Below are 24,031 nucleotides of genomic sequence, written 5' to 3'. Positions count from 1 at the left end.
TTTTCCAATGGCGATGTCCTATGTAAACCAGTGGTCCCCACCAACAGCTGGGGAATTTGGTACAGAGAGACTGAAAATTAAATGTTTTATTGATCATCAGAGTCTCAAAGAAGTTTTATTTTGAAAATCTGGGTGCATCCACCTGTGCCTCTGTTCACATGTCAAACCGCTCATCTCATCACGTAATACGGTAGTAAAAAAAGTAAAAGTACGGTAGTAAAAGACAAACGTCTTTGGAGAACCTATCCGGAAAGAGGACAAGGTCAAATGAGACAGAAGAAGAAAATGAAAGATGCATTTAAGAGACAATATCAGCAGTTCTACTTAAAATTTGGTTTTATCGCTACAGGTTATTCTCGCACCCCAAACCTGTACTGCGACAGGCCCACAAATAAGGCAATGAAGCTTTCTAAACTATTCCTTGCTTCTCTTTTCAACATCCTATCTTTATGAGGTGCCCCTGGTAGGGTCACCCATGCAAACCGGTCCGAGGTGAGGGACCAGACAAAGGACAGCTAAAAGACCCCTATGATGAAAACTATTAATGGATCTAGGTTTCCCTTGCCCGGATGTGGGTCACCGGGCCCCCGCTCTGGAGCCAGGCCTGGAGGTGGGGCTCGAAGGCGAGCGCCTGGTGGCTGGGCACAGCCCGAAAGGGTAACGTGGGTCCCCCTTCCCATGGGCTCACCACCTGAGGGAGGGGCCACAGGGGTCGGGTGCACTGCGAGCTGGGCGGTGGCCGAAGGCAGGGACCTTGGCGATCCGATCCCCGACTACAGAAACTGGCTCTAGGGACGTGGAATGTCACCTCTCTGGCAGGGAAGGAGCCCGAGCTGGTGTGTGAGGTCGAGAAGTTCCAATTAGATATAGTCGGACTAGCCTCCACACACAGCTTGGGCTCCGGTACCAGTCCTCTCGAGAGGGGTTGGAGTCTCTTCCACTCTGGAGTTGCCCACGGTGAGAGGCGGCGAGTAGGTGTGGGTATACTTATTGCCCCCCGGCTCGGCGCCTGTACGTTGGGGTTCACCCCGGTGGACGAGAGGATAGCCTCCCTCCGCCTTCGGGTGGGGGGACGGGTCCTGACTGTTGTTTGTGCCTATGCACCAAACAGCAGTTCAGAGTGCCCATCCTTTTTGGAGTCCTCGGAGGGGGTGCTCACGTGGGCAATGACAGTGAGACCTGGAAGGACGTGATTGGGAGGAACGGGCCAAGTGGAGGAGTTCAAGTATCCTGGGGTCTTGTTCACGAGTGAGGGAAGAATGGAACGGGAGATCGACAGGCGGTTCGGTGCAGCGTCTGCAGTGATGCGGACTTTGTATCTATCCGTTGTGGTAAAGAAGGAGCTAAGCCGAAAGGCGAAGCTCTCGATTTACCGGTCGATCTACGTTCCTACCCTCACCTATGGTCACGAGCTGTGGGTCGTGACCATAGGTGTACTACTGTACATTTAGAGTAATAGTGAGCTGTACCGTTCATAATTTGTTTCTATGCCAGTCTGTCAAAATACTGCTTGGTGCAATAAACGTTGGGGAAAGCTGTACTAAAGCACACAAACAGATCAAGGCACACCACCAAACAAAAAACATCAATATTGAAATAAGGACGATGTCGTCTCAGTTTAGTCACAAATTAACTTAGTTTGAAATCTGGACCCTTTTAATTCAACACAAAGCGGATATACTCACAGGAAGCCATGACGGACATGAATGTCCTATTATTGTACCTTCTGCCACCAACTGGAAGCGCGTTTGTGCAATTGTTCTTCTCAAAATCATCTGTGATAGACTCCAGCTCACTTGCGACCCTAATGACGACATGCGCTATACAAAATGGATAGATATTACATTTAATTATATAACATGTATTACACACAATTTTATTGTAGTCATCACCTACTGTGTGTGTGATTTTTAAGAAAGCTGTCAAAGACAAGTGGTCCTAAACAAACCACAGGAAGCCATACATATTCCTCATTTACAGTGACTCATTTTTGGGAGGAAGCAAGGGATGTTAAGCAACATTTGTCATTTTAAACAGCTCGGCACGATAAAGAATTCAGACAGCCAATCCTTTGCAAAGTGCAGATCAAAGCCGGCAAAGTGACTGCTTCAATGGAACCTCTAATGTGAGCCTGCAGACATGTTCTCGCCTTGATGTCGTACCACACTTGCTTATACGTTACTACACAACGTCGATATAGAAACACACACGGTGCCGATAACACTCTCAAGTGTTCTTATTGTGCTTGGAAAATTCAGGCACTTTTTATTTGTACCCTTTTGAGTATTGGTGAGAGTGGAAGCTCTTATTGTAAACACAAATGGCTTATTCAAATCACGGGCCGGGCAGCGCTCGCACTGTCAAGTCTCTCCTCGGTATGGATTGAGGCGAAATCAGAGCGGCGTCAACGACACTTGACGGCTGGCGCTAAGCCTTGCAAAAAAGACAGAAATGAGACCAAAGAAATATTTTAGTGTGGTACTCAGTATGCAGCTTTCATAATCCTCCACATCCCACAGAATGTTTCATCTCTTGCGCTGTTATTTAACTGTTGTATTTCATTTTTAAAAATGCAGGTTACCCAAAACATTGTGGGGGCCTGAATGATGAGAAATTCTGCCTTGACAGAGAGATGATAATAATTTGTGTTTAATAGTTTTGAATGGACACTATCATAGAGGTATTCATTTAACATGTTCATAATTGTGGTTGTACTTTGCAGTGGTGTAACTGCACTGTGTCAAATTTAAAGCAGTTTTGCTAAAGCTATATTAGGGTGGCTATTTTTCTAATTGTGCAATTTAGTTTTTGTTTTAGTTTTTAGGTATGGTCAACATGTGCCTCTGTTATCTATCTTGTGGTGCAAATCATTCAAAGTGAATGGAGTTTACTTCAGTATAGAAAGCAGGGGAGGAGCCAAGGGGTGGCCAGGGGCGGCCGCAGCCATCATAGACTGAAGGGTGGTTGGACCCCTCCAGGTCCCCACTGCAACGATTTTTAATATTAATGTTAATCATAAACTAAAAAGTGTGAATTAGAGAAAATCATCCCCTTTCCCGAGTTAGATAAAAGTCTTTGAAATCCTTCTTGAAGATTATTATCTACCAAGAGAATCTTCTCAATGCTTTTATTGTAATTGATAATCAACATTTATGATAGTTAACCATTTTGACCGCTTCACTACTCACATGTGTGTGATGAAAAGCGCCGCTCTTGTCACTCTGCACTTTATCCCGACTGCATCCTCCTCGGCTGACCCTGACAGCAGTGCTAATGCAACTTGCAAGAGCCTCTGGCAGATTTGCGTGCCTGTTTTGTGTTTTCATAATATAGCGGGACCTTCACTGACTTGATCTGTTCTATTCAGCACAAAAACCACTACACTTGAAAATTGTAATAAGAGCATAGGATCCATCCATCCATTTTCCGAGCCGCTTCTCCTCACTAGGGTCGCGGGCGTGCTGGAGCCTATCCCAGCTGTCATCGGGCAGGAGGCGGGGTACACCCTGAACTGGTTGCCAGCCAATCGCAGGGCACATCGAAACAAACAACCATTCGCACTCACAGTCATGCCTACGGGCAATTTAGAGTCTCCAATTAATGCATGTTTTTGGGATGTGGGAGGAAACCGGAGTGCCCGGAGAAAACCCACGCAGGCACGGGGAGAACATGCAAACTCCACACAGGCGGGGATAAAATAATAATAATAATAATAACAATAATAATAATAGTTCCTTGGTGCCCCTTTATCTTGTCACGACTTCACTTATTATTCTGTCTCAATCCCATAATTCAAATTTGTCTTCTACCTCACTCTCGGTGACATCCACGTAGATAGATGAATGTTAGTTACTCATTTTCACCAGGATCTGGCCCAACAAACATAACCTTTGCCATCTTTGCCTCCAACCTTTACACAGCGTTATACACACTCACCCTGCGGTTTGATGTTGCATGGACAATGCGAGGCGGCGCACCGGAGAGAAAATTGACTCGAGATATTAACCTTGCGCATATTAAATATCACAGGCCATATTTGTATTTGTAATTAATTTTTCAGTTGATGATTTTACAACTTTACCCTCTGACATGCTCCATTACAGTCACTCATGGATATTATCAGCTCACATCTGTCAATTACACTGCAGCACACTCAATTAATCAAAGAGCGGTGGAAAGAGGGGAAATAAGGGGAAAGATGTCTTCTCAAGCATGCTAATATAGCAGCCGGAGCTATCTGTCATTAAAACATGTTTTACAGACATGTGAATGTTCTCCAAGCAGCTCATATTTCGGAAGCATAAAGAGACCACGCACGAAGGTGACCCCAGTTCATGGAGCTCACAGGATGTTTATAGCCTGCTGGGGTTAAAGTGACTTCCATCTGGGCGCAAATTCCCATCGTGAAACCATAACAATGTCAAGCCAAATGTCTCTTTTATTAGATACTGTAATCACAGTGTCATGTGACAACAATGGGTTAGCGCAGGAGTGACTGGATTGATGCCGATGGATTCTGGGGACTAAAATAATTTAATCGATAATGCAACCCTTACATCTTGCAATTGTGATAGAAATATGCTTTTATTTAATCACATTTATATCAGAAACCCAAACTTTGTTTGAACATATCATAAGTTTCACTCAAATATAATAGTTTTGAGAGTAACAACTTTTTTATTACTAACATTTGGACTCTGTTTAAAAAAAAAGTGATAGTAAGGTTCTTTTTTTAATTAAGAGTGTTCGTATTGGCTCGAGAATTGACACACAGTAATCCCATCCGGAAGATATGTCAGGCTAGGGAAGTAGTGTTAGTGATGTAGTATCGCAACATTTTTATGAGTACTGGTATGAGTACAGACGCCACTCAACTTTATGTACATAAAACATAAAAGACAATAATTAAATAAAATATGTTCTAATTAAAACATACAAGCGCTCCCTTTACATTGCCATTTAGAATACAGGAAGTGCAAAGCTTTATTCCCTCTTTTTGCACATGTCGTGTGAAGCTGTTAGTAGATGAGAGAGAGGAGCGAGATGACCTGTATGTCGGTGCCGGGATCACAGATGTCTACCGGGACACAGCCTGCATGACCGCACTCACATTTGCTTCAAGCTAAGTTTGAATGTAAACAAACAACTGCAGTTTTTTTGTGAGTGTTTTTTACAGCTGCATCCGTTGGCGAGTAACACACATAGAGAAGTACAATTCTCCTGTTCCATTTAGTCCACTCTCGGTTCATTTAACTTCATTTTAGCGGTGTACAGTAGCAGACATACAGTATCGACACCAAACAAGTCAAACAATGTAAACAGGTTTTAGACACCATGTTTACAACATCTACCTCCATTGACTGCCAGAACTGTACTTTAAAACAATTTAGACCTGCATTGAGTCCATTTTAGTGGGAGAAAACCCACATGGACATGAGGAGAACATGCACGCAAACTTCACACGGAAAGGTCCAAGCAGACATTTGAACCCTGAACCACGTGGCTGTGTGTAGACATGCTAACTACATCCCCCACTGTGCTTTCCACTAATGTACCACTATAATGAATTTGAAGCTGGTAAAAGAAACAAAAATAGCACCACATGTATTTTTCTAGTACTACTTTACGATGCATGTTCCAGACGTGAAAAATGTCACAGAGGATGGACATGTCAGTTAAGTCTTCTGCAAACACATTAGCACGTGCAACTGTAAAATACAACAATGATAGGAATTATCCTGGCATATTTTAGTGTTTATAAGGCGGAACTAGCCAAGGACATTACTTCAGAGAAGGCACCTCTGTTAATACCTTGTGAAGCATTGAATAGGGAAAAAGATTTTTAAAATCATTAAAAGCTGCAAAGATTAATTCATCTGAGCCGGTCATGAATCACCCGCAGCTCCATTTCAAACTCAAAGGTTGAACACATTTCCCTATTTAGAAAGTCATTCATACAGGAGTCCTCATTTACACCAGATTTCTTGGCGATTTCGTCTGTCGTGACGCAGTGGCGGCAAAATATATTTGAGATAAATGACATGTTAACAGAATAATTTCACGGTTCAACATGTTGGCTGTGATTTATACGGCGAGCATCTCCGCACGGTCGCAGTTTCCCTGCAAAAGGGCAAGCTATACGTTTTGATTCGAGCAGGTACTCGGTAGTAAATATATGTCATCCAGCCATCTATTTTCTCTTTTCTCATTAGGGTCGCGGGTAAGCTGGTGCCTAGCCCAGCTGACTTTGAGCAGGAGGCGGGTTAACACTGGACTGGTCGCCAGTCATTCACACTCACATTGACACTTGTGGACAATTTAGCCAACATTGACCTAACATGCATGTTTTGGAATGTAGGAGAAAAACCACGTAAGCACGGGGAGGTCACAGCCAAGATTCAAACCAAGGACCTCAGAATTGGGAGGCAGACATGGTAACCTCTAATCCATGGCTATATACTGTACATGTACTACTGTAAGTAAGTGTGTGTCTTAACAATATCAAAGTCAAACCATTTTGGAATGCTTGATGCATTAATGTGCTTCACAATTAGGATAATTTAAAATTTGTAATTAATTCAGTTGTCCTATTTAGAAAAAAAAAAAAATAGCGGCAGTCTCTAACCTGTGGGACACCAAACACCCTTGTGTAAAAGTAGTTACACGTTAAAAAAGATTAAATACATTACATATTTGCTGGCACATGCATTCATAACACCATTTAAATGTCTAATAATTATGGGGGACAAAGAGTGTCAAAATTCAATGAATAAATATATCATTAAATAAATAAATGTGTCGTGGTGAATTTAATTATTTCAATATTTATATGAATATATATTTATTTCAATGTTTTTTTTATTATTTCAATATTTAATGATTTCGCTACTTATTTATTTAATTTTGGCACACAATTTTGTAATAGTGCTCTCATCCATTTATGTATAATATTCCCTCACACATTCGCTGGTTCGCCTATTTGCAGATTTTTTGGGGGGGGGAATCTATTCTCTGTAAATCACAAAAAAAAAAAACCTCACCGATTTTGTTTTCAGGCCAAAGCAATAAAGCAATAAAAGTATTGCATTGTGCTGCCAAGGAACTGTGTTGAAGTGAGTTGATGAGCTTCATTTAGACAAAAGTGGTGCTTTGTCGCCATTTTGCGGCATCTTGGTGCCAAGGAACTGTTGAGGTGAGTTGAGGAACTTCATTTTGACAAAAGGTGTGCTTTGTTGCCTTCTTGTGGTATCTATAGGCAATGAATTGAAAGGTTTTTAAAAAAGACATTCCAATGTGCTACATTGTGCTCATCTAGGACCATGCTTTGCTACTGTAGTTCTCTGTTGTACACCTCAAAAACTTTTCAACAGATTTCCACTCATTTTTTGGTGCAGACCCACATAACACATGCAGATTATTTATTTTCTCATCCAAAATAGTCATTGTGAAAACTGACTTACAGAAGGCTATATTGAGTGCTCATGTTTTCTTTGTAAACACAGATTTCAATATTTATTTTTTTTGCAACCTGTGTATTAGATATAAATTGTGCAGGCATATCTAATGTTGTGTCTGGTTAGTGTATAATCCAATATAAATGTCTTTTGAATAGATTCCATTAGACTTGAGGTGCGTGCGATGTTAACGGTGTCGAAGGCCATCGTGTCACTTTCTGGTTCAATTGTGGAAGAAATTCCGCATTCTATCTCATGCACTTCCGTCTCGGCACGATAACATTGTGACGGCGGGGAGGAGGTGACAGCCTCATCTCGGTGTGAATGGCGCTAATCACCGATGCAAATTGTAATCAGACGGGCACATCTCCACCTAACGGGGGATGATTGCACGATTGTGCAGATAAAAATAAAGGTCAATTGTGTGTAGCATCTACAGTAAGCTCTTGAATATCTTTAGATAAAACTGTCTTCAACGGAGGGGAAGGGTTACTGCATTCTGCATGCTAAATCGAACAGAATTTTTCATCCAACCATTATCTGTAGCACTTGTCCTCATTAGTTTTAACTGTAAAATGTTGTGCTTATGTATTCTATATGTATGACTGTATTTTAATAATGAAGCACTTTGTGAGTCCTGCATGTGAAAAGGGTGAGAGAAATAAAATGGGGAAAATATTTTGGTGCATAGTGTACTGTATATATTGTACATGATAACACGTGGGATTCTAAACCAGTACCCTGAACTGGTCGCCAGCCAAACGTAGGGCACATTCAGACCAAAAAAATTAATTAAAAATCATTCACATTCACACGGATGGACAAGTTAGAGTCTTTAATGAACCTGATATTCTTTGCTGAAGACGCCGGGGAGAAAACCCACACAAGCACAAGGAGAACAAACGAGACCTGAGCCAAGATTCGAACCCAGTACTCCTCGACTGTGAGGCAAATTTGCAAACCACTAGACCACACAAACCCTTTTTTGGGGGGTGGGCAGGAAAGTAAGTCACAGCTCTTTTTCCCCACCTATTCTGACAATTTCATTTTATTGTGTGTGTGTGTGTGTGCGTGGGTGTGCGTGTCACCTCCAGCTGTAGGCCAGGGGCTCCCTCTAGTGGGCTCACCGTGGGATCTTGAAGAGGGCTTTCACTGGGTGCATCTCAGCCAATGGGGGGTCTCCATCCGCGAGCTCGATGGCGGTGATCCCCAGCGACCACACGTCACAGCGGGCGTCATACGAGTAGTCATACTGCTGTTCACAGGCGATCACCTGATAACATGCGTTTATAGGGAGAAATACGGGAGTTACACGAGATTACTATGCAGTCTATTTATTTTAAACTCACCAGACACTTCATTAGGTACACCTATGGAAAGCTGTTTGAGCATTTTTTTTCCAATATCTTTGGTATCCAGTTTTTGCCCTTACTAGTGAGGCTATTCAGTGCACTCGTAGAATGATTAGGGCACACTAGTAGAAGAACTTTGTCTTACTAGGAACATTTTTACACAACCAGTGGACTCATTCTACGAGTACGCTGAATTAGTGAGGATAAAGAGCGTACTGGTAAAATATCAGTATGAGTTTATATTGGACATGAATATGTTTTGTTGTGGTGGTTGTAGTTTGTAGTAGAGTGGTGTTGTACCTATGCTCAGTTATTTGCTGGAAAGACAACTATTTGTGTTTTTTGTGCTTAGGCCAACACCCTTTCTAATATAAAAGTTATGCTTTGGCGACATCTTGTGGCATCTTGGTGCAAAGGACCTAAGAACTGACAGGAGGACCTTCCAATGGTGCTTGGAGGGGGGTGTCATTTTTTTTCTCTCTCTCTCTCTCTCTCTCAGTATTTGCAGCGGGGCTCGGTCCCCATCCCCCTGCGGTTATTATTTTAAAGAGATTACTGTTTGGTACTATTGCACTCCATCATACTGATTTCTGTTTAATATTTAGCTCAGTGTACGCGTTTTGGATAATAGCTCCAGCAGTATTGAAATGTAATTTTACTGTATTATTATTTTTAGCTTTTTAATGTACTACTATTCTTTTTTTTTCTTCCAACAAATAACTCCCAAATGGGGTTTCATAATCAAGTAATTGATACTTATCAATGATGTCAACATTATGCCACACGGCAGTTTTTCATATTGCTTACAAACCTAATAAACGCTTTAGTTTTTGTTTAAATCTCAACCTTATTGGGTATTGAAATCAATAACACAAATGCATAGAAATATAACTAATTCATGCAGCTTTTGAACTGAACCCAATGATACAGGAGGGATCTAAGCTGTCATGTACTGTAACAAAATTGTATTGCCTTATCTTATTAATGGTAAATGGTAAAGTGAGCTTTAAGTTAGATGTTGTAATCCGAACACGAAGCTGCTTTTAAATGTCCTACAACATGCTATCAACATTGAAGCTCGTTTAACAACAACTCGCATGAATCCCACGACAATCGATCATCAAACTATATTCTCATTACTATGATGAAAACCCCAACAGCATCAGAAATGACAAACTGCGCATTTACTGGCTTAGAGACAAGCCAGTTCAGCGAATTTCTCCGTCAATAATTATAATTGACACTACATTGCACAGCTGAGTTTATTCTAATTGCCCCGAGGAGCTTTTGTTGCAGCCCCATCACGGCGCGACATTCTGCCAGCGACAAACTAGCGGGCCACAGTCTCCCAGCTATTAACCTTGAGACGACCTCAAGAGCCGCTCCCGTGGAGGGGAATACATAATGACACAAGGGAGAGCTGTACAGAAATAGCTCAACCTCTCACTTCTCTGCCTTTGTAACAATTCATGTCAGACATTTTAGGGCTTAAAAGGAACATCTCTGACCTCAGGAGCCATCCAAAATGGGGTCCCGACAGATGTGTTCCTCCGCAGTCGGGCGCTGGTCAGTTGTGCTGATACCCCTGAAAAATACACATCAGTGGAATGTTTACTGAAAAGCACTGAGACAAATGCTCGAGTTAAACAATAAATGCCGGCATATGATTTACCGTGGCAGCCTGCCAAGCAGTAACAACAAAGGACTGTGATCATTTCAAATTATGTAGGACAGATTTTTATCAGCGTGAGTCCACTTCATCTCCACGACACAGAGGATATAAACATGCCTGAGGGATTTTGAGTCATTTAGCACAACAGCTTTCTTTTAATATGCAAAATAATGCTATTTAAATGAGCAATAATAGCCTCAGGTTAAGGCTACGGTCCATGAAATCGAACGACGTCATGGTGACAAAGGGACGCTTACAACACATTTGAATTCGGGATTTATTTACACACCCACTGCATTTGGTGCACCACTACAATCTGAGATCCAAAATGTTTCATATTACAAGATATTATACCATATGTTCAGTCTTGTGGTTTACAAGTGCACTGCATCATACTCAGAGGTGCAAATAAATTGCCTTTCTCCTGTACAGTGACGCAGGATAGGAGGCAAGGCCTGCCACTCACTGATTGTGAAAAACTGGAAGTAATTGACGCCCACCCAAAAAGGTTTGTAATTGCCTATAGATGCCACAAGATGGCAGAAAAGCACTCTTTTTCTATTAGTCAAGGCTATGGCCTGACTGAACGAAGCTCCTCCCCCTCAGTTCAACATAGTTGCTTGGGATCAAGACACCACCAGATGGCGCCAAACCAATATTTTTATTTGATATGGTTTAGGCCCGAGTCCAAAAACATCAAATAGGTGAGTTTTTTCAGCAAATAATGGAGAATCCCCCCACCAAAAAAAAAAAATAATAATCCTTGAACAGGCAGATTTGCAGTGGTTTACTGTATGTAAATAGGGTATCGGGACAGACCTACACTTCTGCAATCTGCAACCAACATAATAAACACATTGCTAAAGTAACCTTGTGACATAGTTTGCTTGCAAGTTAGTTGGATTCATCAGAATCTGCTTAACCGATTTCCATGAAAATTGATGGAAATATAATGCATATGCCGAGCAAAAAAAAAAGACAAATTCTGATGCAAAACCTGATGGAAAATGCGCCACTGTCTCCCCTCCTCCCCAAAAGCTTTTATTCTCCTTTTCGGCATTTGACTTACAGTACAATAGATGTAGAGTTCTGGAAAAAAAATTGAGAAAAGTAACACTGGTCCTTTACTATGGTATTTTGACCATTTTTCATTTCCTACAAATAAACACAAAATCAATGATTCTCAAAGTGTGATATGCGGGCTCACTCTAGTGGTATATGAGAATTACTGAATTCAATGTTTGAACTGTGCATAATGTTTCAGTGTCAAACTTTTTTTTTTTTTTATCCAGTTCAGTACATACATTTGTTCACTACATTTCCGCTGAATTGAACCTATAAGTATAACTTAACTTTTATGTTTTAATGGAATGATAATTGAAACTATTTTTTTTATTTTTAGATTTTTACAGTAAGCTCAGTTTTAATGCTAAAATTGTGGAAATGTTACAAAAAAAATTGGGAATCACTGTCATAAATGACTATTTGTATTTTGATTTTTTTTTATGTTGCCAGTAGTTTATAGAAAAAACATTATTTTACTCAAAACATAAACCCATACATAGCAAAATCAGAGAAACTGATAATTTTGCAGTCATCTCATTTCCATCCCCCCCCCAGAGCTGTCTACTCTATTTAAAATAAACAAAGGATAACTTACTCTCCAACTTTCTACTACAGGAGGAGAAACTCCATAAATACAATACCAAAGTCAACCAGTTTGACTCCTCCCTCTGTCGTCAAGAGGATGTTATTGCCTTTGACATCACGATGGATAATCCGGTTGTTGTGCAGATGCTGAAGGCCCTTTCAAAATGAGAGGAGAGAGAATATGTATGATCCACGCAGACACTGATTAGAGTACACAATGTACAGCAAAAACAAACTGAGCCACCGACAAGCACAAACATTCATTCTAGCCTGTCACAATCAACGCTCAGCGTGTTCCCTGCATGTTGAATCCCACCTCCTAGCGAACATTAGCAGCTTACCAGGAGGGCGCTGTATAAGATGTATGCTATAACGGGCTCCTGCAGTCGTTGGCCTCTCATCAGTAGCCCTTTGATGAGTTCCGTGACCGAACCACCATTGCAGAGCTGTGGCGGAGACAGAGAATCCAGTGACATACAGTATCACATCTATACTCTCTATTAACGTACATGGAAGAAGCATGTACCGTCTACGATGTGTTAAGGAAAGGAAATGTATGCTTTTGAGTGCTTTTAAGATGTATTTTGATAAATTGGTACCTCCAGTACCAGCCAGAGCTGTCCACCCGATAAATTCTCCTTTTTGTAAAACATGCCGTAAAACTTCACCACATTGGGGTGGTTGGACAGAGACCTCAGGATGTTGTATTCTGCCTCGATCTCTTCATCCACGTCCTTATGATGACAGCATAAAACAAAACAAAAGGACTGAGGCACGGATGCGTCAGCTATGTTTCATTATCAAATGCTGCTTTTCCACTGCTATACTCGCGTTGGTTTTCCACTTCAAAATAGTTCCGCAGGAAATTGACAAAAAACAAATATTAGCAATAACAAGGATGAGAACCAGGGTCTCTGATATGAACTTCTCGGCGCAATATGAATAAGTTAGTGCTAGTAATGGTAGCAGTAGCGGAAGTGGTACTAGCAGCAGTTGCAGTAGTAGCACCTTCGGTAGTAGTAGTAGTAGTAGTAGCGGTAGTATTGCATTAGGAGCGGCGGTAGTAGTAGTGGTGGTATTATTATTATTATCATTATCATTATTATTAATAGGTAGCACATATACCGAAAAGGGTAGCGTTGACGTGTCTTTATTTTTGTCATTTCTAGCCATGTATCCTCATATTTACAATGAAACGGCCATAACAAATCAGGTCGCCCAACCAGCGACCGACAGTGGTTTAAGTCACACAAATGCTATCGACTGAGCATGTTTGGAACCTCAGCTGACCTCATCCTCAAATCGTGGAAATGAGTCCGAAGCAAATTAATCTGTGTTGAAAGTAGTAGGTAGAGTGCAGTGGAAAAGGGGCACCTGTTCTCATGAGAATTAGTAGGATTGTGTACAAACAAACTGTGCTACAAATAGTACAATACTGACATCTTTAAGGTCTGGAAAGAAAGCAACCCTTTTTATGGTCACATTTTGCCCAGACCATTTTTTTTTATAGCTTAATACAATGTTTTCATTGCAGCAAGTGTGTGGCATGTCGGCCATCTTCTTAATATACTGTAGGTGATATAATACCTAACTTGTGTACAATTTCCCACTTTCCCACTAAATTCTTGTGCAAATCTGCAATCCAAAAAGAAGGACATACATAGAAATGGGGAGCTGAACTACGTTTGCTGGTACTTTTGCATGAAAGTGAAAGTCAGGCGGATGGAAGGGCAAGAGAACTCCTCTCTGGATGCCTGAGTGATAATGGCAGAAAGAGGGATGAGACAGGAGACTGCTGCATCCCAATTGCTTCATCCACTCAGTCTAACACCTCAAATCTAAACTAGTCACTAAGGAGTCCTTATCACACAGACAAATGAGCACGTTTACAGACAGGATACAGCTAAAGCAGGAGCTACCATTTTTAGGTAATACTGAAGTAGAACATAACTGGAAATAAATTAAAAGGGAGAGACGTTAATGTATAGCAATGGTGGAGGGCACAACTGCATCAAGATTACAGGCAACTTACTCTGTTGGTGTGGCTTGAATGCTGAGATAAGGCAATTTCAAAAGATGCAGTATGAGCAGAGTCGTGTCAAATGCACTACTCACACAACGCTAGCGAGATTCCACTTTCGGGTGTTATTTAAGGATTAACTGTAACCTTTACAAGGAACCTTAATTTGACCTTCGCTAAACTTTGGAATGCACAGGTGCAACAGTTCAATGTTTCAGTACACCCCCCCTCCCCCCACACACACACCTATGTACTGTATATATACACACAGAATATATACACACATGCAGTATTACAGATCGATATTTTCTACTACTACTACGACTACTCCCATCCTATCCATTTTCTCAATGTGGACATCTCTAATTATGCTCCCTTCCCCATCTGAAAATATCAGAATGAAATCCACAATATTTTGGATCTTATGGCTTTTATATCAAAATGAGCCCATTAGGAGATCATTCTTGCGGGTGAATGGAGAAAATTTACCGTTACATAAATCTGTGACATTAGACATTACATATCATATTAGAATGAAAAGTACACCATTTTCACAACCATTAAGTACCGGTATACATTTTTACAATGTGAAAGGATTTTTTTCATTGACCTTATCCTTATTTATAATGGCTCTATTGACTTTTGATTCATTTTGGAGAGGGAAAAATGTGCATGCACGGGAATTTTTTTTCTTCTTACAGCATACACTCAAAATCCTGCGATATGGTGAATTATGCATGATATGAATATGAAATTATTTGTTTTTATAAAATCCACAATCCACTGAATCCGCAACAGGTGAACCGTGATAGAGCCAGGGAACACTGTAAACAGTTGGACTCACGTTGATGGGGTCCAGCACTTTGACTGCCGCCTGACTTCCATCCTTCTTGCTGGTCACCCTGTAGACTTTGCCATACGTTCCTTTCCCGATGGTCTCCACAATGTCCCAGTTATCCGACGGATCTCCCAGGTTCTCTAGGCCAATCATGCTGGACTTGTAGGGATATACTCCATACAACGACCGCCTGGAGGACAGGAAAAGAAGAAACGAACAGAAAACTGGATCCTCCAAAGTCAAATAGCCCTAACGTCGGATTTCTTTGGCTTTTTATCTATGATGCCACCACCAGCATACCAGCGATGACAATAGAATTGTTAATGGAACCTAGTGAGAATTACAAATGTGATGAAGATGATGCACGCATCAAAAGTGTAAGAGGTTTTGTGAGAGAGGTATTTTGGCAAGTGTGAGAGAAGACTTTTGGCGAGACTGTGAGGAGTCTTTAGGAGTGTGAGAGAGGTTTTTTGGCATGTGAGAGAGCGGATAAGAGAGAGGAAGAGGTCTGTTGGTATATGTGTAACTTTTTTGATGGCAGTGAAAGAGTTTTTGGTGTGCAAGAAATCTTTTGGTGTAAGTGTGAGTTTTTTGGGCAAGTGTGAGTGTTTTTTGGCTCGGTGTGAGAGATAAAATTCTATTTTAGCCTAAATGACACATCATACACACGACCTGGCTGCTCAGTACAATATGACTAAAGAGACAATAACGCAACAATAGTTATAATTAAATAAAGACGGAATACACTGGGGAAAGTCAACTAGCAGTAATCTCCCTCTGCAAGTTCATCACACAATATCAAAGTTAAGGGGTAAATACACAATCCATTGTTTTTACCTTGTAATATTTAGCGCAGTTAACAGTTTTTTATACTTATCTGACAGTTACACTTTTTAAAAAAAAGCAGCCAAGTCAACTTGCCTTCAGCTTATACACTACATCAAAGTCAACCGCGCGTATGCATTCTGTTTGACGCAAACAGTTTATAGAAATAGTGCAATGTTACAGAAAGGACTGCAGACTGGAAATAATCTACAGTTGCAGCATGACATGAAACTAAAGCGGGCAATGAAAACAATCAAGTATTTCCGGTGGGACTTGCCAGTGTTACAAAGAGCAGGACAATACATTTATTCCCACGAGGCCTTCTCATAGACTTCACTGACAAATAACTCTCTCTGCCTGGAGAGGGAAAAGGCACTAAAACAACACAGGTAAGGAGGACAGTGGGGTGTCAAAGTACTTACATAGCAAATGTTATTTTCTTCTGACTCATTGGTGCTGAGAACAATTACGACATTAGCATACCGTCGTGATCATAACACACACGGCAGCCAGCAAGAGTAACGAGCGGTGTTTGACTGAGGCGAGCTCAGCGCTGTCCACTGAGATGCGTCACTGTCTCCCCTCCTCCCCATTCCCCCACAGGGCAATCCCCTCAAAATCAATTGGATTGGACGGCATTAGCTTGACATGCGCTGGTGTGAATGAGTGGCAAACTTTCATTGCACACGCTCTTAAGAGAAGGTTGCCTGTCTTCTAAATCAGCGGTCCCCAACCACTGGATATTTAGTGCCGGGCCACGCAGAGAGACTGAACAAAAAATATTTTATGGCTCATCAGAGTGTGAAAAAAGTTCATCTATCAAGCCTTCCATTTTCTATAGTGCTTATCCTCAATAGGGTCATGGGTAAGCTGGAGACTATCCCAGCTGACTTTGGGCGATAGGCGGTGTACACACTGGACTTGTTGCCAGCCATTGGCATTTTTTCTTTATTTTTTTTTGTTTTTCGATCAGGTACAGCCAAATGTGCCTCTGAAGGCAAACTCAAACTGCTTAGTTACATGATACGGTAGTAAAAAGGTAAGCTCACAATCTAGCAAGAATTCATTCTTCTGTGGAATGGGGAAAAGGTCAAAAGATAATAAGAACAGCCAACAACTTCAACAAAAAGAAATAATACTAGTTAAAATACGGGTTTATCGCCAGCCTACATGTGAATATGTGAGTGACAGGCTTGGAAATGAGACAATGAAGCCTTAAAAACTAAAAGAAAAGCACCAAATACCATGCTTCAATTTCCAACATCTATTATTTGTGAAGCAGGGTTTTCTTAAATGGCAGTGACCCAAAAAGCCTTACGCGCTACAGTGATGCCGTTTTTTTGCTTTGACTTGCGAGCAAGTGAAACAAAGTTAACTCACTTCACAACAAGGTGCAATTTCGCCAGTTGAGAACAATTCTTCAAAAAAAGAGGCGTCAAGCTGTTTAATGTCACTCAGTTGAAGTTTACTGACAAACTATACAGAAAACAAAGACAATTAGGCTGTGTATTTAAAACAGCCACATAGCTTTGCTCTAGACAAGTCTGTTCAATGCAAAACGCCAATAGGCAGGTTCTTTGTCCGCCAAAGTCGTGGTGTTATAACCCTTTAAGCAAGGGATATTTGAACACAAACATTGGAGCAACACATGTAGACAGATTCTGATGGTCATGGATTGTTCCGCAACATCGGCTCTTTGAAGAGAAACAAGTGCAGGTCTCCCACTAATTATAACTGCATTCAGTGTAATGGTGAAATGTATTGGTTATCATTTGTTTTTATTTGATTCCATGCTGGTCCGTCAAAATATTGCTTTATGTGAAATCGGTCCGTGGCGCAATAAAAGGTCAGTACCGTTGTTTTTGATGATGCCAGCGGGAATGATTTATGGGCAACAGCCATGTAAAGAGCACCGGCATGAATCACACCGTTGTGTTGATCTGTGTCTGACCACTGATGCCAAGTTTGAAGGGTCAAAGAGGCCCTGAACAACCTCAGACGATAGGATTTATCGTGAAACGCGACTGCCATGTTGTGATTCCATACAGGAATATATAGTCCCGAGAGACATGATGGAGAGAGATGTTTGTGTGGGCAATCTGGCAGAGGCGGCGTGACCCTGACGGTTTGATGGGAGCAGTTATCAACCCTCAAGAGCCTCATCGGCCACTCACACTCAGCTCTGAACGGCGGTGTAGATACGCCACCTGCAGCAATCCAACAAACATCCTTCATGCTGTCCTTCAAGGAGCAACAACTCGCATATTGATGCAGCCCATATTCAAATAATTGCCTGCTAATCCCGCTTCTGCTCAAGTTATCCATCAACGCTAAAAAAAAAAAAAAAAAAAGTTAATCGCTCACCTTAAAACGCTTTGCTTTTGCATCTAATTCCACCACAACATCATTAATCTGCGGGGAGTCAACAAAAGATGTCGAATACTCGAGGTAAAGATCATGCATTCTAAAGTATAGCAACCAGTGTCTCGTAGCATCTGATTCTATAAAGGTCATTTATGATCCTGCATAAGGACTCCTGAAAATGCTCACAAAAGCTTAGAATAATTAAAAACACAAGTCCTACATACCTGCGTCTGTGAAAGTGTCCCACTCCAAAATGATCCAGACTAATTCATACTAATCTATCGGGATGAATAATTCACCGGCAATTTGTGACCTGATCTGCAGCAGAGTTAAAATATTCAAGTGGCAGGTGTATGCTCTCATAATGGCTGCTGATATGATGCCTCTCGGGTTGCGTGCAGGTAACTAGGAAGTCGATGGTAGTTGCCAGGTCACATATGACTCCTCCTGATCTGGCAACCTCATGTAAATAAAGCCCCCTTTTGTTGGGGGTTGCTATTTCATTACACATATTGAAATGTATTGCTTGTTTTGTTAATGATGAACTATAGTTTCACCTCTCTCTAATGAGATCTAATACAAGAGTTCATCTCATGCAGTTACAAGAAGAAAATGTTTAGAAATGCTTCTCAGTATGATTCAGTGCAAGTCTACACCACTGCAAACTACAACCACAATAATACATAGGCTACAGTACAGCTATACTCTTCTTGCATAACAGTAAAGACAAAAGTACATAATGGTAAAGACAAACAGCTTAATAAAAATTATGTGAGTTGCACAATTTAGGTGTGTTGCCCTTCAAACTTGTGCATAAATGATCCTGACTTACTCATTAAACCCATTGTCTTTATTCAGTTGTAATAACGGTAAAGACATGCAATAGTTCCAACACTTTTACAGATACATATTTAGTCATATCTCAGAAATATGACCATTTATTTTGCTGTCTGCTACTGCGTGAATGCATTTGTGTTAGTTCTCATGGAAAAAGGCATATTAAGTAATAGGAATAAAAATCCTATCTATCCAAAAAATGTAATTAGCATCTTCAGAAAATATGTTGCAAATCATGAAACTTCATTTCAGACAGTTAACTGTAAAGACATTCGGGCATTAAAAGTTTGAAAAATATTACTTTAGAATTCCTTTTGTTTTTCTTAGAAACAATCCTGCTCTTTTGATGAATAAGAACGGCCAATAATTCAAATACGCATAATTCACAGATTTCTTATTTTATTTTATTCAGTGGGCCATGTCGTTACCATTATTAATCAAATTATATGATTATGACCCAACTATAAAACTATATTAGTTATTAGTCAGAATATTTGAAAAAAAAAAAAACATTGTGTTACGTCATGAGATGTAAATGTAGTATAGAAAAAGGCTGCCAAATTATTAGACACAGCTCAGTATGATGCAGTGCAGTTATACATTATATTAAAATAACTAAATCATAATTAAAAAAACATCTTTAAATTAATAATAATAAATACATTATTATTATTAATTATTATTGATTCTGTATACATTTTGTCATTAGTAGTAGTATTGTTACTAATCTCATCAGATTACACAGATGTAAAGAAATTGTTCCATTTGGAAAACAGGTCACAACACCGAAAGGCTTCTACGACCAGGAGACTTACACTAGATATTTACACCAGATGGAAAATGCTTCTGCAGAATTTACTCAAAAGATATTTTTCTATCATGCATTGCTGTTTACATTACGATACAGTACAGATATAGTAGGGTATGGACAATATACTGTTGCTACATACAGTACAGTATGCATACACTTCCGGCTGATTAAAGGCATTGGATGATCAATAACCTATACAAGCAAAAATGACAATGTATCATTTAGCTCTCTGGAATCCAACAGCGCTTGTCTAAATTTGTCAGTGTACTAGAACAGTGACGTCAACCATTTAATTTGAGTAGAGATTGGACTTTTTTTTTTTTTTTGCATAGCTGCTGTCTGTGAAATTGTACCAGCAGTAAAGAGAAATTGTTGAGAGGGAAAAGTCAGAAGCAGTTGATAGAGAACTGGACACCGGTGACCCCACATGGTCGAGCTCAAGTTACCCTTCATTGTTTACCTTCCTGTATCATTCCTGCAAGAGCCCAATACAGCCCCACGTTTCAGTTTATTAGTCAATATTTGTGGGGACAGAAATTAAACTGTTAAAAAAAATGGTTGTCTTGGTCACAGTGGTGAGTATACTGTACCTTATTTAGCCTTAATAATAATTAGATACTCTGTGACAGTGTCACTCAAAAAAGAGAATTAGCATCTTTGTAAAGGCATTATTTTTGACACAGCTCTTGACTTGGACCTTCCTGGCAGGTGATATAATGATGTGGCCGGTGAGTGCACATGATCGCCAGGTTCAGGTTGAGTCATGACATTTTCTGCTTCCAACAATCACCCTTGCTCTCGCTACCTCTCTCTTTTTAAGGCCTTATAGGAACACCACTTTATAAACTGGCTGGTAAGTCCGTGGTGGGGGGAAACAAAAAGAGAGGAAAAAAAAAACGCGTGAACTATATAATCCTTTCTAAGGGGATATGAAGAGGCTTTGCGGTAAACCTAAGCAGCCACGAGCTAGGCTGCAGGAAACTGCCCTTGTCACCCGGGACAACCTAGAGACTCACATGAGCACGAGCAAAGAGTAAGCTGAAGAATAGTGCCCATGGTGTATGCAGTAATTTTGATGTCATGAACAATATTCTGTTGTTGAACAACAATATTGAAATGATGTACAGTGGTAGCTACTAGTGATATAAATTTGTTTAAAAAAAAAAAAAAAAAAAGCTTTGTCAAAACGTTGTCATTACAGCTTCCATCCATCCACAATACCAATGATTTTCAGTGTGGTACAAATACCACTAGTGGTTCACATGCTCCCTCTAGTGGTATGTGTAAAAATCCTTGCCTAAGCACAGTTCGGTTGTATTTAACTTTAAAGTTGAAAGATTTTGCATGTAATCTATAAGAAGTTAATTTTTGAAATAATTTATTTAGGTCCAATTTTAATTAACCTTTTTGTGAGATACATTTTAATTCAATATTTTTTTGTTAAAACTGTCATTAACCTGACAGTAGTATTTGAGTGAAATGACTTTTGAGAAGGGAAAAATAAAATAGCCCTCTCTGGCCCCATCTTGTACGTCTATTTTTTTAATAAGCCACCGTGCCTGAGGAAAAAAAATAATAATCAAAGAAAACTTTACCGACCACTAGGCATAACACTAGCTAAAAGAAGCCGAACGAAGGGAGATCAGGCGTCTGAGAGGAAGCGGCGAGAAGCAAGCAAAATTTCTACTTGACAGGTACGTTTATCACCTTTTTGATTTTTAATAGATTGTGCATATTTACATTTATGTGGACTATATGAAGGTGATTTGGACCGCATAATAATTACTATGTTAAGAACGAGGAAGTTAAATTCTTACCCTATGTTGTTTGTTTCCTCAATCCCATTTCTGAGCTCTACAAAACAAGGACAAAAGAGTTTAAGCTGCACTCTTTTATCCACTTCCTTTTACAGGCAAATTCAAGTAAGTCTTACCATCCATCACAACATGTCCGAACTGATTTGTCCCTTCAGTCAGGCAGGGAGTTTAATAATTAATAATGAGCTTATGGACACCTGAGTAGATAGAGCACGCTGAACCTGCACAGGGAAAGACATCAGTTCACTCACCTGAGCAGGAAACAAAATGCGGAGGAGGAAGGGCCCAAATGAATTGCTGAACAAGCATCTCATGTGCCAAATCCTCACCACTTTTACCCAGGCAGGTAGAATTCCTCTCCTCTGGCTTTGGTCCAGTTGGCTGAAATCACAAGTTTAGTGTGGTTCTTGTTTGTTACCCACAAGGCCTCTTTTGTTTATTATACCTCAACCCAGTTATCCAGAAAATGCACAAGTCACATGGGTAGTGGAATTTCTTTGAGGGTACCGCCAGGTCTCTCTCTCTCGTTCGCTCGCTCTCACACACACACAGTCAAAAAATTGGAGCGTAGGAACTCAAATAGACCAATGTTAGTTGCTGTATAATAAGTTGGGAGAAAAAAGGGAAATCAAAAGCAGTTAGAGTATTTTTCTTCTAATCAGCGGGTGGAAAGACTGTGTACATATTAGTCTACAGTTACTCAGAGCAGTTTAATTAAAAGTTTACCAGTCAATCAGGCTGCTTAATAACTGAACATTTATGAGTTTAACACTATGGATAGGGCAACCATTTACAAATAAAGAATATTGTACATGGATTACAGTAATTAAAAATTTAAACATCTTACAACCACTCAGAAACTGAAAATATTTATTATTTTTGGTGTCATAAAATATGAACATTTATAAAAAAGATTAAAGTTGTTACCTGCCACGGTGGCATACAGTACACTTCACCAACCAAAACATCTGCATTTGCTTCTGTTCTATAAACGTTTTATACTAGCCATCAATATGATCTTTCACATGGAGTGTGTGAAATTCTCTGACTCTGAAGTTCATTTGTCATATCTTCAAAACTGTAAAAGAACGCCAAACCGCCCACAATACTTGGCCAAGTTCATTTCCAGCTTCGATGTATTTTTGAAGCAGAAAATTTGTATTTTCAAAATAATTGTCATCCCACCCATCCATCCATTTTCAACACCGCTTATCCTGGTTAGGGTCGCGGGACGCTGGAGCCTATCCCAGCGGACTTCGGGCGAAAGGCGGACTACACCCTGAACTGGTCGCCAGTCAGTCACAGGGCACATATAGACACGGACAACCATTCACACTCACATTCACACCGTCACTGAGTGGGAACTGAACCCACGCTGCCTGCACCAAAGTCAGGCGCGTGTACCACTACACCATCAGTGACTAATTGTCATCCCACGTAGACCCTTTCAGAGGTATGTACATGTGTATCTCAAGACGTTCAATAGGTACAGCATGCTTTTGGTACCAATGTCAGCAAGAGCCAAATTTATATTTTACTTAAATATAGATTTCTTTTTTTTAATTAAAACAAAAAAATATATATATTTTTAAAATTTTTAATTAAGTATTTCCAGTCATGGCTCATTAACAAATGTTTTGCACTCTCGAATCGATAAAAGTGCAGTCCTACATGCTGTATCTGGAGAACCATCCATCCATTTTCTGAGCCGCTTCTCCTCACTCGGGTCGTGGCCTATCTCAGCTATCATCGGGCAGGTGGCGGGGTACAACCTGAACTGCTTGCCAGCCAATCGCAGGGCACACACAAACAAACAACCATTCGCACTCACATTCACACCTACGGGCAATCTAGAGCTGTCAATCAACCTAGCATGCATGTTTTTGGGATGTGGGAGGAAACCGGAGTGCCCGGAGAAAACCCACACAGGCGGCGCTTATCTGAAGAACCACAATAGCTAAAGAGATGCACTTGATACCCAAGTATATGCTACAGACTTCAACTTTAGTGTATTTATTGGGCTTTGAATTTACATTTAGAGTTCTTAAGGGGAAACAATAATCGTGGGGGAATACATCTTTGATTTTGAGGCAGCCATCTTCAAACTTTGCTTGGCCAGCAATATTTTTGTAAAGCTTTGAAGAGCGTATGTACCAGATTTCATTAATGCATGACTCTTTTAACAATTCTTGTTAAAGTTGTGATTTTCTGCTCTACCACAGTGTGTAATCAGTGCAGCTAAATGAATAACTGCTACTTTTCCCTAAAAAAACGAAAACATTTAATTCCATGCACAACTTTGGTTTTGGTACGTCCACCTGTTAACCAGTGTTGGCTTCTGATCCATTTTATACAAAACAATATTTTGCATCATTTTTGGTTGATATGCCA

General features: G+C 40.3%; 1 protein-coding gene across 12 annotated transcripts in view; it reads right to left on the bottom strand.

Annotated features, from left to right (window-relative positions):
• Positions 1–21,836, bottom strand: part of myo3b (myosin IIIB) — a 95,760-nt gene extending 73,924 nt beyond the window's left edge. For 7 of the 12 annotated variants that reach the window (XR_009791098.1, XR_009791097.1, XR_009791099.1 and 4 more), the window contains exons 1-9: positions 21,757–21,836; positions 21,641–21,677; positions 14,993–15,176; positions 14,161–14,181; positions 12,728–12,862; positions 12,470–12,574; positions 12,185–12,284; positions 10,315–10,391; positions 8,582–8,727 (exon numbers count right to left, since the gene is read on the bottom strand). Coding sequence is in view for 9 of the 12 variants with exons in the window: in XM_061792212.1 (XP_061648196.1) it covers positions 8,582–8,727; positions 10,315–10,391; positions 12,185–12,284; positions 12,470–12,574; positions 12,728–12,862; positions 14,161–14,181; positions 14,993–15,176; positions 21,641–21,677; positions 21,757–21,763 (812 nt within the window). In the remaining 3 variants the exon portion in view is untranslated. Of the gene's footprint in view, positions 1–8,581; positions 8,728–10,314; positions 12,141–12,184; positions 12,285–12,469; positions 12,575–12,727; positions 12,863–14,160; positions 14,182–14,992; positions 15,177–16,233; positions 16,376–21,640; positions 21,678–21,756 lie in introns of those variants that run through there. The other 5 variants (XM_061792207.1, XM_061792209.1, XM_061792206.1 and 2 more) reach the window with 4 other exon arrangements.
• Positions 21,837–24,031: the final 2,195 nt, after the last annotated feature.

This window comes from Phyllopteryx taeniolatus, chromosome 12, assembly GCF_024500385.1.
Source record: "Phyllopteryx taeniolatus isolate TA_2022b chromosome 12, UOR_Ptae_1.2, whole genome shotgun sequence".
NCBI classification, from domain to species: domain Eukaryota; kingdom Metazoa; phylum Chordata; class Actinopteri; order Syngnathiformes; family Syngnathidae; genus Phyllopteryx; species Phyllopteryx taeniolatus.
This window is presented reverse-complemented; position numbering and strand designations above follow the sequence as displayed.